General features: G+C 43.1%; 1 protein-coding gene across 1 annotated transcript in view; it reads right to left on the bottom strand.

The window, feature by feature from the left end:
• LOC136857425 (uncharacterized) overlaps window positions 1-14,596 on the bottom strand; it is a 156,368-nt gene that overhangs the window by 25,233 nt on the left and 116,539 nt on the right. Inside the window, exon 2 of the mRNA XM_067136078.2 lies at window positions 2,868-3,164. Coding sequence (XP_066992179.2) covers window positions 2,868-3,164 — 297 coding nt within the window. The remainder of the gene's footprint in view (window positions 1-2,867; window positions 3,165-14,596) is intronic.

The following is a 14,596-nucleotide window of genomic DNA, read 5'->3' as shown; positions in this document are numbered from 1 at the left end:
TTTTTTTGCTGTTTGCTTTACGTCACACCGTCACATATAGGTCTTATGGCGACGATGGGACAGGAAAGGCCTAGGAATGGGAACGAAGCGGCCGTGGCCTTAGGTACAGCCTTAGCATTTGCCTGGTGTGAAAATGGGAAACCACGGAAAACCCTCTTCAGGGCTGTCGGCAGTGGGGTTCAAAACCCACTATCTCCCGGATGCGAGCTCACACCTGCGCGCTCCTAACCGCACGGCCAACTCGCGCGGTATTTTTACCCTTCGGTTTATTGACTTCGCTTGTATAACCTAAAACTTAGGCTAAGTTGGATAATATTTTAAACACCTACATCACTATTTTCACCTGTGTGCAATTATGTTATTTATTTCATTAATATTATGATAATTATTATAATTGAGCATTGTTAACTTATAAGACCCCAACAGACAAGCATTGGTTTTGTGTAGCGTTATACATTTGTTAAATTCACGTTGTTTCCTTTCATGATGTACACGCCTATTCTTTGTTACATTATAGAGTATTTAGAATAGCCTAAATGTCTTTACCAATTAAGCACTTCAATAAAGACATACATAACTGTCGCATGCCAAGATAAATTGGTAGAATTAGAGCTGTCAAAATGGTTCATAACCCCTTTGATTTATTATCTTGACATGGATCACCCAAAATATAGGTTAGGTTTGGAGAATACTTTAATAATCAGCATAATTAATGCACTGTTTATTACTTTCATATTCCAAGATGTAATTGAAGCATTTAAATAAAGCGTCATACATTAAAGTTTAAAGTTTTACCACTAGAACAGCTGACATGGAAAAGTGATTGAAAATTCAAACAAATTCATCTAACGTTAAAATCTTCAAAAAATAAACTGTAGACTTTTCCGATATATCACCAGCATTTCTCCGGCTCGCCAAAATCCATTTCTCCCTAGTTTTAGCGTCTTTGGAACATTTATAAACAATTTGTTTGGTATGGTATGCGATGTGCTATTGCACATCGGAACTCTACACCATTTATAAGTTTTCTGCCTCACTGTCTGCGCAGGATTCATTTTAAGTCTAAAATATACCACTCAGATTATTATCCAATGTATAGACCTCGAATTTAACCATACCAGACACTAACATAAAGTAGAAATATGCGAAGTGTATCCTGCTTCTCACAGCACACTATGTGTTATTTCGTCTGCTAATTCAGTCAACCTGTACGATGACGTCAGACCAATGAGATTGCGTACTTGCGTCACGTGACAGTTTCGTACATTGATTTAGAGTTTTATCATGTTTGGAGTTATTATTTGTACATTCTGATCACATTTTTGAATTCTGCATGAAATTTTAAATCAGATTAGCATATTTTAAATTAAAACCCCGGATCATGCATGTTCCCTATTGCCTCATTTCTCTAGATCAGTGTCATTTCTCAGGCAGTCTCAGTGCAGTGTAGTTCTAGTACAATGTTTTCCATGTGAGAGGGGCTTTAAGTTAGTCGTTTCTCAGGGATTTAAATATTCAAAAGGTGACAAGACACAATCGCGTCAAAAGTGGCGCTCTAGAAGAAAAGCGTGTTCGGTACGTTCACAGATGACGCGGGTGACATTTTATTAAATACTGTTGGTTTGCATAACCATGAACTATGTCCCGACCAAAGTAGACATTACACTTTAACAGTGTGAAACGCAAGGCATGTGGAACCCCCTCCAAAATTGATATGAGGAAAGATTGAGTCCACTCCCGATTCCTTGACGACACTATCACTCGTGTTAATGTCGAACAAGTAAGGAGAAACTTGAACTATGCTGAAAGAAAAATCTTCCTCCTCTTCCGAAATGTGCTGGCGATGTCCACGAATCTCTTGCCAGCTTACAGATCAAAACTAAGAAAGGTGAGGACATGCTGTTACTGAATATTGCCACTGAAAATATTATCGTTTTCTGTCCTAAAGTAAAGTGGACTATCTAGTAAAAAAAACTGAAAAAAAATATTGATGGGACATTCACTTTTGCAGCTAAGTACTTTTACCAATTTTTTTAAAATGCATATTGTCGACAGTGGGAATTATATACCGATCGTCTTTTGCCTTTTACTTGACAAGAAAGAAGCAACTTACAGAAGCATTTGATTTTTATAATGTGAAGAAATGAACATAACGGTAAGGCTTCTTCGGTCTATTAAGGAAGAAGTTATAAGTTATCTGACTAGGCCCGGAAAGGCCGCTACATATATTTACTATATTGTCATGTGTCATTTTATTGGGGCCGTCGGTATAATATTATATGAACGGCCGATAAGGCTCTTTCGATCCTTGGTTTTGATATTGTAGCGTCGGACCAATTCGACAACACCCGAACCGTATACGATCAGGTGTTGGTAAATCCAGGGATAACCTTTTCAAATGGGGCGAACGCAGTGTGACTGCGGAGAAGAACAGACAGTGAGGCATCTAAGCCAATTCCCACTCTGTCTTGAGTTACGCAGCGATGGACAGTTATTTAAAGCTGAAGAAAATGCAGTTGCCGTTGCCCAATTCTGGGCGAAGATTATTTAATTTTCTTCCCTTAGATATGCCACCACTTTTTTTAATGTTAACATTTGTATAGCTTCTGACTCCAGTAAAATAATACCACGCCGTTGATGAGACGACTAAATTCCGAACAATATGAGACCAAAAACTGCTCTGCAGGACAAAAGACCAAGTGCGCAGCGATCAGAAGAAATACAGATTTAATATTTGCCAGAAATATTATGTCTCATACTTCTTGAAATAATGTAAGTTAAATAAATTAATACATGGATGCATATAGAAGTAAAGGAAACATAAATGTATGATGAAATAAAAATAAATTTGTTTGAAGTTGTCGTACCGGTGCTACTTTGCTTTTGCTCTTCTGATGTTGGCGGTTGTTGAAGGTGCTGGTGAGAAGAGAGTGCAGTTTGTCGGCCAGTAAACACCTGCCCCTCGGGCCCATGCTCACTCGGCACACAGGACACCTTTCAGCCCGTGACCGACACGCTCCACACAGCACGTGGCCGTTACAGCACTGGTAGGCGGGTGGCGGAACTGTGTCCAGACAAACAGGGCACTCCAGTAGCTGGAGCACTGCCTGGAGACAGGCGGACAGGCGCTGGAGACTCAGTGGAGTGGGAGTGCCGCCGCACAACTGTAACAAACAATGAGTCTCTGTAATACAACACACTACTCTACACAAGAGTGGAAAAAAAGACATCTCACAACTGTAATAAACAACAAGTCTCTGTAATACAAGACAGTACTCAACACAAGAGTGGAGAAACCACCACACATCTGTAACATTGCAATCAGTGGCGTGCGGTGAAACATTCGTTATCCCAGGTGCATCGTAGCAATCGTAGCCCAACTACACTCTCTGAAGTCAACAATGGCATTTTATAAGGCTGTATTTTTCGTGGAAAGGTCTACCTGACAAAGGTCTTGCAAGAATATTTTCAACTACACACTCGCACATATTTCCAAATTGATATTCACGGCAGTGATTGTAAGTTGCTTTACGTCGCACCGACACAGATAAGTCTTACGACGACGATGGGACGGGGAAGGGCTAGTAGTGGGAAGGAAGCGGCCGTGGCCTTAATTAAGGTACAGCCCCAGCATTTTCCTGGTGTGAAAATGGGAAACCACGGAAAACCATCCTCAAGGCTGCCGACAGTGCGGTTCGAACCCACTATCTCCCGAATACTGAATACTGGCACGGCAGTGATGATACTATCACAAATTAATCTAGAACAGATTTTAAACAATGTACTTACAGTTTCACACGATGACGCTTCTTGACAGTAGCGTCATGGTTTTCACAAAAATACTCTGGGACTAGATATTTGTTTTTAACTTACGAACTCTAACCTAAACTGAATCAGCAAAATTTAACTGTTATTTCACCGTCGCCGAAGTTCTATAGTTTCACTCGCTTACTGAGTATACGTGCATCAACGACAAACGAGGGAAAATATTCGTTACGACGTATAACGCACGTTATATTCATGAAGAATGGCACAGAACTCACGAAAACTTCACCTCTAATCCAAGAGGAACACTAAAAAAAAACTTTACTACATACCACTGTACAAAATTATTTTACTTCGGAAAACATACTCCACGCGTGCCATCAATGAATTGCTCAAAAACTGTATACATACCGAAATCCAAAAAAATAAAATATATTCTTCTATATTAAAATTGATTTCATAAACGGGCTCGATTTTTATTAGCAAGACGATGTGTAGTGGCTGTATTGTTAACATGTTGATATTTTTCTCGTAGTCTCTAATGTGTGGCGCTGAACACATCGAGTGTAAAGTATTAAAACTAACATCCCTTACCTAAGCTAGCTGGCCTGTCGCCGTAAATTGCTGTCGGGGGAGGGACTACAGCCCCGCCCCGCTTCCAGGACAAGGAAGTTTCAAGTACATGCGTCAATCAAGCGACTTAAATTTCGCTGGGGTAGCTCTCTTTCGCGCCGGCAAGGAAAGCCAGCTCGCTGGAGAAGCTGAACTGCGGTAGTGCGAGCGGATTGTCCAGACAGCTATACTTGGCTTGGCTTAGATGTTCGCAGTTTTTAAACTTTGTAAAAAGCGTTCTAAAGAATAATAAGAAGTAAATACAAAGTTGTTTATTCCAGCATCGCTGGGGTAGATGGGGTTCAGTGCTCGCCACTGATTGCAAATACAAGACACTACTCTGCACAAGAGTGGAGAAACCATCGTAAAACGAGTCTCTGTAATACAAGACACTACTCTACACAAGAGTGGAGAAAACATCGCACAAAAACGAGTCTCTGTAATACAAGACACCACTCTACACAAGAGTGGAGAAACCACCTGTAATCTAAGATACTACTGAGATACTACGCTGCTTTGAACAAGTACGGAGAGATTAAATGAGTTGGGTACGACCACTTAAATATCTAAGCACGGGGTTGGAAAGCTAAACCATTCATCTCAAATAATTTCAATACAACACAGTTAAAGATTTTGAAAAGTCAGTGTTTTCACTTTCAGGCTCATAACATAACACGCAGCAGATTTCCAGCGCGTCATTCCTCAGAATAATTCATATTCATAGGCGTCATAATGTCATTGAAGTCCAAGAACCTACTGGTTGACTAATTTCATACGACGCCATTTTCTAGAACGAAAACTGGAAGAAAATGGTCAGTGAGTGACCCCTTATTTTATAATGTACAGTTTATCGGTCCTCAGAAGTAGTAGTTTTAATAAGATTATCGATTTTCCTATTTCATTTTCTAACTTTATCATTTTCTTCTAGCAGTTCCCAGGTCTCCCAATGGGATGCGTGGTGCGCGGCTAGGTGCTGTGTGGCAGTTGACAGGGGTGCCGACTCCGGGAGTGCTGCGGTGCTGGGCATCCCCACAAACAGGGAGAAGAAAGATTAAAATAAGAGATAGTCACAGATGAAAGAAGAATTTTTGTCGTAGTTCTCAAGTCTAGCAATACCAAGGTATTTTTGTCGCTACATTACCAACAGAGGAGCTGAGGAGCCCACTTACAAACACAAACTTTGTTTCCTTTGTTGTCAATCACAAGTTTGATCTGATTCGTCCAAAACTTCAGAATGTAAAATCGATTCCAGAGAAAGTTATGTGTGCTAAAGAACGCGTTAACTATACCTATTTTTACACGTACACCAGAATGTTCTTCTCTCGCCTTAGAAAGAGTTAAAACTTACCTGCGCAGTGCCATGACGCAAGGAAAATTGAATGACAATGCAATCACGCATGTGTATAATTAAGAAAAAACAATGAACCTCGAAACTGTGACGAATATTTTCATCAAACGATCAACTGTTCATAGGAATTCTCTCTTTATGAGTGAGAATTAGAAATTCCGCAAAAAATTTAAATTTTACAAAGACTTTACGATTTTCAATTTCTCTTTCATTATTATACTGACGATGAATGCCTTTGCTGGCGAGATGTAGTGTTTACAGTGCACTATGTCTTCTGGTATGGGCTATATCAAATTTGTTACTTTCATTGACCTTTCTCAGTCTCATCTTTGGCTTTGACAATATGAAAGTGACTGAGGTATGAGCGATGCTAGTAATACCATTGCTTATGCAGCCAGTCCCTGTTATGAATGGTATGAAAATATCGCTCATAGGTTCAGTTGGTGCATGCATTTCAGTGGGCTTGGCATACTGATATGTAATAGCAACGGCTGGCTCGGTGAGGAAAGCAACGGGAAACTACCTCACTCCTCATTTCCCTAGTACGCCTCTTCAGTGACGCCTAGGCTATTTATGACAGCTGTTGGCGGAGTTGCAGAGGATCAAACCAGCCTTCGGGCTGAATACCCAACATACATACATACACTGACTGACAGAGCAAATGCAACACCAAGGAGGAGTGGTTCGAAAGGGATGAAAGTTGGGGAAAAAACAGAGACGGCACGGACGAATAATTGATGTTTATTTCAAACCGATATGCAGGTTACGCAATGCGCACGGCATCGACTCAGTAGGATGTAGGACCACCGCGAGCGGCGATGCACGCAGAAACACGTCGAGGTACAGAGTCAATAAGAGTGCGGATGGTGTCCTGAGGGATGGTTCTCCATTCTCTGTCAACCATTTGCCACAGTTGGTCGTCCGTACGAGGCTGGGGCAGAGTTTGCAAACGGCGTCCAATGAGATCCCACACGTGTTCGATTGGTGAGAGATCCGGAGAGTACGCTGGCCACGGAAGCATCTGTACACCTCGTAGAGCCTGTTGGGAGATGCGATCAGTGTGTGGGCGGGCATTATCCTGCTGAAACAGAGCATTGGGCAGCCCCTGAAGGTACGGGAGTGCCACCGGCCGCAGCACATGCTGCACGTAGCGGTGGGCATTTAACGTGCCTTCAATACGCACTAGAGGTGACGTGGAATCATACGCAATAGCGCCCCAAACCATGATGCCGCGTTGTCTAGCGGTAGGGCGCTCCACAGTTACTGCCGGATTTGACCTTTCTCCACGCCGACGCCACACTCGTCTGCGGTGACTATCACTGACAGAACAGAAGCGTGACTCATCGGAGAACACGACGTTCCGCCATTCCCTCATCCAAGTCGCTCTAGCCCGGCAACATGCCAGGCGTGCACGTCTATGCTGTGGAGTCAATGGTAGTCTTCTGAGCGGACGCCGGGAGTGCAGGCCTCCTTCAACCAATCGACGGGAAATTGTTCTGGTCGATATTGGAACAGCCAGGGTGTCTTGCACATGCTGAAGGATGGCGGTTGACGTGGCGTGCGGGGCTGCCACCGCTTGGCGGCGGATGCGCCGATCTTCGCGTGCTGACGTCACTCGGGCTGCGCCTGGACCCCTCGCACGTGCCACATGTCCCTGCGCCAACCATCTTCGCCACAGGCGCTGCACCGTGGACACATCCCTATGGGTATCGGCTGCGATTTGACGAAGCGACCAACCTGCCCTTCTCAGCCCGATCACCATACCCCTCGTAAAGTCGTCTTGTCTGCTGGAAATGCCTCCGTTGACGGCGGCCTGGCATTCTTAGCTATACACGTGCCCTGTGGCACACGACAACACGTTCTACAATGACTGTCGTCTGAGAAATCACGGTACGAAGTGGGCCATTCGCCAACGCCGTGTCCCATTTATCGTTCGCTACGTGCGCAGCACAGCGGCGCATTTCACATCATGAGCATACCTCAGTGACGTCAGTCTACCCTGCAATTGGCATAAAGTTCTGACCACTCCTTCTTGGTGTTGCATTTGCTCTGTCAGTCAGTGTACATACATACATACATACATACATTGATGATGATGATGATGATGATGATGCTTGTTATTTAAAGGGGTCTAATATCTAGGTCATCGGCCCCTAATGTTACAAGGTGGAAGACATGATATGCTAATTACAACTTTAAAATGTATCCACTGGCAAGAATTTAAAACAAAGGATGATGAAAAATGATTGTGAGTTTAATAATAATAATGTTATTTGTTTTACGTCCCACTACCTACTTTTTAAGGTCTTCGGAGACGCCGAGGTGCCGGAATTTAGTCCCGCAGGGGTTCTTTTACGTGCCAGTAAATCTACCGACACGAGGCTGTCGTATTTGAGCACCTTCAAATACCACCGGACTGAGCCAGGATCGAACCTGCCAAGTTGGGGTTAGAAGGCCAGCGCCTTAACCGTCTGAGCCACTCAGCCCGGCGATTGTGAGTTTAAAATAATCAGTAGATCTAATTCGCAATGCCTTATTTTCCAATAAAATGATTACAATACAATACAATGCCTTACAGTGCATTAATATACCGGGTGGTCCATCAGCCCCTTATTTTATCGGAGATAGGCAACCCAAATAACGCGCATATGTTAAATATCCTTATAATTTAGTTTTATGAACGCCAAATAACTTGAAATTTCTCCTTATGGTCAATAAGCCTCTCCTCTACTGTGTGTCATCACTGTAAATTGATCCATGGACCAAGCAAAGGAAAACTACTATGCACAATTCCGCGCCAAATACCAAGGGTCATTCTGCAAACATGTGATTTATTGCGCCTTGAAGTAACACAGATACCCGCAACACGATCCAATTAATAGGTTATGCCACGTGCTCTGTAATGTAACGAAGTTAAATCAACACTGCAAACCATCATTGAAAACTTGGACACGGATATCAGCTTTCGAGGTGGAACGGCGGTACTTAAGTACTAAACCTCTAACAACCATCACGTTTGTTGACTTCGTGGCTGAAGCGGCCAAGGTCTGGAGCACAAGGTGTGTGTGAATGTCGTCAGCATAGTGGATCGAAGCAAATTTTTTGAAAAATAGAGCTGCTCCATTTAACACTAATAAATCTATATTATTTGCTATTGGTTTTAAGGGGTGCGCTCTCATTTGGCGTCCTTCCCATAAGGTTGGGTGGGGGAAAGATTGGGGAGGAAATCAGCCTTGGTCTTTTATTGAGGTACCGTCCCGCATTTGCCTGGTGGTGAAAATGGGAAACCGAGGATAACCATTTTTAGGATGGCCTGCATAGGATCGAGTCCACAACCTCCCGAGTGCAACGCAAATAATAATCCACAATGATCAGGTCACATCACAGCACTTATTCATTTCCTCACGCTGTATTCTTAAGAAGAGTATGTTGAATTGTTGCTAATTTATGGGGAAACAAGGTAGAACGCAGTCGCAGCGTCTCTATCACGAGCGTTCTCCTGACAGAAGACTACCGACTAGTAATACGTTCGAAACTTTGAACGAAGATTGCGGTCAACTGGGACGCTCGAAAGGGTAACTTCCGTTAGAGATGCTCCTATAACGTCTGGTCCAAATGAAGAGGCTGCTTTGGATGCTGTCAATAATAACCCTCATATTAGTATCGGACACTTGAACAACAGACAAACATCAGCCAGCCATCATTTATGCGTATACATACTATCTGCAGTTACACCAGCAGCTCCACGGACGTGATTTCGATGCCAGAGTAACATTTTGTCAATGGGTATTACACAGTGTGACCAATCATGCAGCCTTTTTGTCAAGAGTCCTGTTTTCAGACGAATCACGATTTCACAACAATGGCGTCGTGAATATGCAATGTGCGCTATTGGAGCGCGGAGAATTCCCATTGGGTAAGACAGGGCCCATTTCAGGTGCAGTTGGGAGTAAATGCCTGGTGTGGGATCTTGGGTGACTATCTCATTGGACCATATTTTTCGAAGGACATCTAATGGGAGCACGTTACCTTCATTTTCTTTAAAAAGAACTCCCACAGTTGCTGGAGAAAGTAGCGCTGCGCGAGCGACTACGAATGTGATTTCTACACGACGAAGCCCCGCCTCACGGACCAGTAGTCGTCCGGAACCATCTTCATGCTTCATATCCAAATAAATGGATAGGAAGGGGAGGACCGGTAACTGGCCCGCTAGATCACCCGATCCAACGCCACTTGACTTCTTCCTGTGGGGTCACCTAGAGCAGGTAGTGCATGCCCAGGAGCCTGAAAATCCTGGTCACCTTCGGCAAATGATCACCGAGGCGTGCCAAGCTGTACACCGGACATGTTACAACGTGCAAGAATGTATTTACAACTTTGTGTTGAAATCTGCATCAACCAAGGTGCTCAAAATTTCGAACATTTGTTACACTGAATATGCAGGGTACCTTAATTTCTACCTACATACCATCATGTCGCAGTTTCAAATGGCTAGGTACCATCGAATAAAAACGGTCCTTTTCAGGAGCAAATAAAGATTCAATCTTTGGAAACGAATGATATGCGGCCATAGTAGAGCCACTGTAAACGACGTTAACGAAGAAAAAAGTGTACCGGCCTGTGAATCGGACCTATTTACTAGACACCTTGGCTGACGCAAAAGCAACGATGCGTGATTTACCTCCCTAAGCTATCGCGAGCCGTAGTGCATAGCTATCATGTTGTAGTCATTATAGACACTTCCTGTCGAGTGGTAAGATAGTGTTATTAGCAGCTGTGATCGATTACGCATTCATTATAGTTTAAGTAATAGAAATAACACTGCCGCTAATGATTTCTAGCATGTTTGCGAGCGTTATATAAACGGCATTCTTGTACTAAGGCCATAAAGAAGCAGGTACTAATGTTTATCGGATGACTGATATACGCGTTAGTTGGGTTACCTAACTCCGAAGGGGCTGATGAACCATCCGGTATATCATGCAAATTAACATTTTAAAAACACATTCAAATATACAAACACATAGTCAATGAAATAAAGCGTAGTAAACAATAATATAGTCCGCCTCTGTGGTGTAGTGGTTAGCGTGATTAGCTGCCACCCCCGGAGGCCCGGGTTCGATTCCCGGCTCTGCCACGAAATTTGAAAAGTGGTATGAGGGCTGGAACGGGGTCCACTCAGCCTCGGGAGGTCAACTGAGTAGAGGTGGGTTCGATTCCCACCTCAGCCATCCTGGAAGTGGTTTTTCGTGGTTTCCCACTTCTCCTCCAGGCGAATGCCGGGATGGTACCTAACATAAGGCCACGGCCGCTTCCTTCCATCTTCCTTGCCTATCCCTTCCAATCTTCCCATGCCTCCACAAGGCCCCTGTTCAGCATAGCAGGTGAGTCCGCCTGGGCGAGGTACTGGTCATTCTCCCCAGTTGTATCCCCGACCAAGAGTCTGAAGCTCCAGGACACTGCCCTTGAGGCGGTAGAGGTGGGATCCCTCGCTGTGTCCGAGGGAAAAAGCCTACCCTGGAGGGTAAACCGATGATGATGATGATGATGAAACAATAATATAAAGACTAATAGGAAATACTATGTTTATATACGGTAAAACAACCCAATATATTATTATACTAAATAAATGCCAAATTTGAGGCAATTTGGTTTCTTTTCAAACTCAGTTTCGTAACATTCTACGAGAAAACTAGACTATTATGTATTTTATCTTACGATTTTACAGACATAATTTGTATTCCTTTGGCTTCCTTCATTTTTATTCACACATATTTAAAATGTAAAATCTCTTACTTTTTCATGATTAAAACACACCTTTACCTTTTATGTCGATTGTTTGCCGATTTAAGTGAACTTCTGTTTGTTCTCGTTCACAATTGTCGAAAAAGTGCCGAATAAAACAATACTTCATGTTTTCCATCATGTATTGCTCATTCACAAACACCTAAAATTGCAATTTGATGAGGGTTAAATTTGAACATTTTCCGCTGCCTTTCCCCTTTTTGGACTGTGGGTTTTTTCAATTTGGTTTACGTCGCACCAACACAGATGTGTTTTATGGTGACGATGGGATAGGAGAGGGCTAGGAGTGGGAAGGAAGCGGCCGTGGCCTTACTTAAGGTAGAGACCCAGAATTTGCATGGTGTGAAAATGAGAAACCACGTAAAACCATCTTCAGGGCTGTCGACACTGGGGTTCGCACCCACTGTCTCTCGAATTCAAGCTCACAGTTGCGCGCCACTAACCGCACCGCTCGGTGGTACCTAAATTCTCTAAATTCGAATATACTTGCCTTTGCTCACACTCACTTAAAGAATCAATATTGCGGCTCCATAAGTAACATTCGTGTCTTGACCTCCCTTGGCTGGTGTCATCACTGCTAGCGCTATTGCGAGAGAATCTCCAGTTTCAAACAGCAGCATGTTAGCGAATTTTGAAGACAGTTACGAGCACACAGACTTATCTCCGTTATTTTCTTCTTTCTTTCTTTCTTTCTTTCTTTCTTTCTTTCTTTCTTTCTTTCTTTCTTTATTTCTTTCTTTCCTTCCTTCCTTCCTTCCTTCCTTCCTTCCTTCCTTCCTTCCTTCTTTCTTTCTTTCTTTCTTTCTTAATCCGTTTCCCCTCCAGAGTTGTTTTTTTTCTCGCACTCAGCAAGGGATCCCACCTCTACCATCTCAAGGGCAGTGTCCTGGAGCGTGAGACTTTGGACCGTGGGATACAACTGAGGTGGATGACCAGTACCTCTCCCAGGTGGCCTCACCTGCTATGCTGAACAGCGGCCTTGTGGAGGAATGGGAAGATCGGAAGGAGGCGGCCGATGCTTTAAGTTAGGTACCATCCCGGTATTGCCTGGAGGAGAAGTGGGAAACCACGGAAAACCACTTCGAGGATGGCTGAGGAGAGAATCGAACCCTCCTCTACTCAGTTGACCTCCGAAGGCTGAATGGCCCCCTTCCAGCCCTCGTACCACTTTTCAAATTCGGAAATCGAACCCGAGCCTCCGGGGGTGGCAATTAATCGCGCTAACCTCTACACCACAGGGGCGGAGTATCTCCGTTATATACAAGTTAATACGTCCATATATTGCCATGTCTGCTAGAGGACGGAGAAAAATCTGAGAGAAATTGGGTTCAGAGAGTTTCATCGACAACAACAGCTTTACAAAGAGCGACTGCATTCGTCCAGGTACATTGAAAGCATGATTTTTGAATTATCGCTTTGCAGAATTTGCTGCGTACTAAATCCCGACTGCGCGCCAAGAATGGAACTGACAGCTCATGCTTGTTAATTCAGTCAGAACGGTAACGCTCCATTTTCGAGCCCTTGATATTCGAACAGAATTATCCATTAAATGACTTTCACTTTTACAAAACGAATTAATTAGAAGCAAACAAGCTTCCGTCTTTCGTAGCAGTCATAGGTTTTAAAGTTTACAATCCTGTTATGAGGAATATAAGAACAAGTGTGAGGACTCCTCGAGTTCAAGAGCGGCCCGCCAGGCTGCGCTAGAGTGGACAAGCTCGACAGAACTCATCAGCTGGTCTTAGAAATGATGCCAGAGGAAACGTATTAATCCGTAACTGAAAAGTATATATTCGTCTTTTAAAAAAACAATGAGATATTACAGTTAAAATACCACACCAGGTTACATGGAAGTAAGAGTTACGTCATTCATCACATGTTGCGGAAAGTGCAGGTTACTGGAGTGTACATATACAGGTAAATAGCATATAACTCCCAGCATATTAAAACAAACACCCATGAACTATTTATTTACTAACTCAGTTTGTCGGTTACTGGACCTTCGAAAGTTTGCGTGAAAATTTGGTGGATGTTCGAGATTGTAAATTCACCATTCACTATAAAATTATCCGATTTTACTATCAAATCATCACAGAAATGAACATGACAAATTCTGCTATTACGCGTTATCCTTCCGTGGAATGGCTCTGGCCTATTTTTCAAATTGATTTCTATCCTTCGGTGGTGAAAAAATCGCATATCATCAACTACTCTATTCTAGCCTGACTTACAGCCAGGCATGAAACAGTATGGCTGAACTACTATTAAACGAATCAAGCCACATAAGATACATGTTTGAAGTACTCAACACACAATGAACTGAGTTTAGGAACTGAAAGCAAAGGCAATTCAACTTATTCACTGAAATATTTCCCACAGTAACGTCTCCCGCACGTTTCTGTACCCGGAACTACTCGAACTACTCGAGCACATGTTGAATATAATCGCTTGCAGTGCTTGCAGAGGCGGGACCACAAACTACCATGCTATAATGGCTGAGTCATCACACTTGGTCTTATATTCGTCATGGTCCTATTTTAGGCATTATAATGAAAGAACTGGCTTTAACATTTCTAGTAATTCAGCGGCTCAGTACAGTGGTGGGCCTCGTGCCTGTAGTGTCCACGAGAATTTAGCGCTACCAGCGGGAAAGACTTGAATGACACTGCTCGAAAATGGTCTATTTCCATGACAACTATTCCAACGTGGCTTGACTTGTCCTCAGTCGTTGTGGTACCATTCGGATTGGTACTATGTTAGTTTTATTGCTTAATGTGTTATTCCATTTAGTGTGTAAGATGTATGAGACAGGAGACGTGCCATCCGATTTTCGGCAGAACGTTGTTATACCTATTCGTAAGAAAGCCGGTGCTGACAAGTAGTGTGAAGACTACCGTTTAGTATCTCACGCCCGCAATATTTTAACACACATTATTTACAGAAGAATGGAAAGACAAGTTGGAACTGAGTTCGGAGAAGATCAATTTGGCTTCAGAAGAAATAATGTAGGTACACGTGAAGCAATCCTCACTTTACGTCTAATCTTAGAGGATCCAATTAAGCCCA

The sequence above is a fragment of the Anabrus simplex genome, chromosome 1 (assembly GCF_040414725.1).
Source record: "Anabrus simplex isolate iqAnaSimp1 chromosome 1, ASM4041472v1, whole genome shotgun sequence".
NCBI classification, from domain to species: domain Eukaryota; kingdom Metazoa; phylum Arthropoda; class Insecta; order Orthoptera; family Tettigoniidae; genus Anabrus; species Anabrus simplex.
The sequence above is the reverse complement of the archived record's forward strand: the minus strand, read 5'-3'. Positions and strand labels throughout refer to the sequence as shown.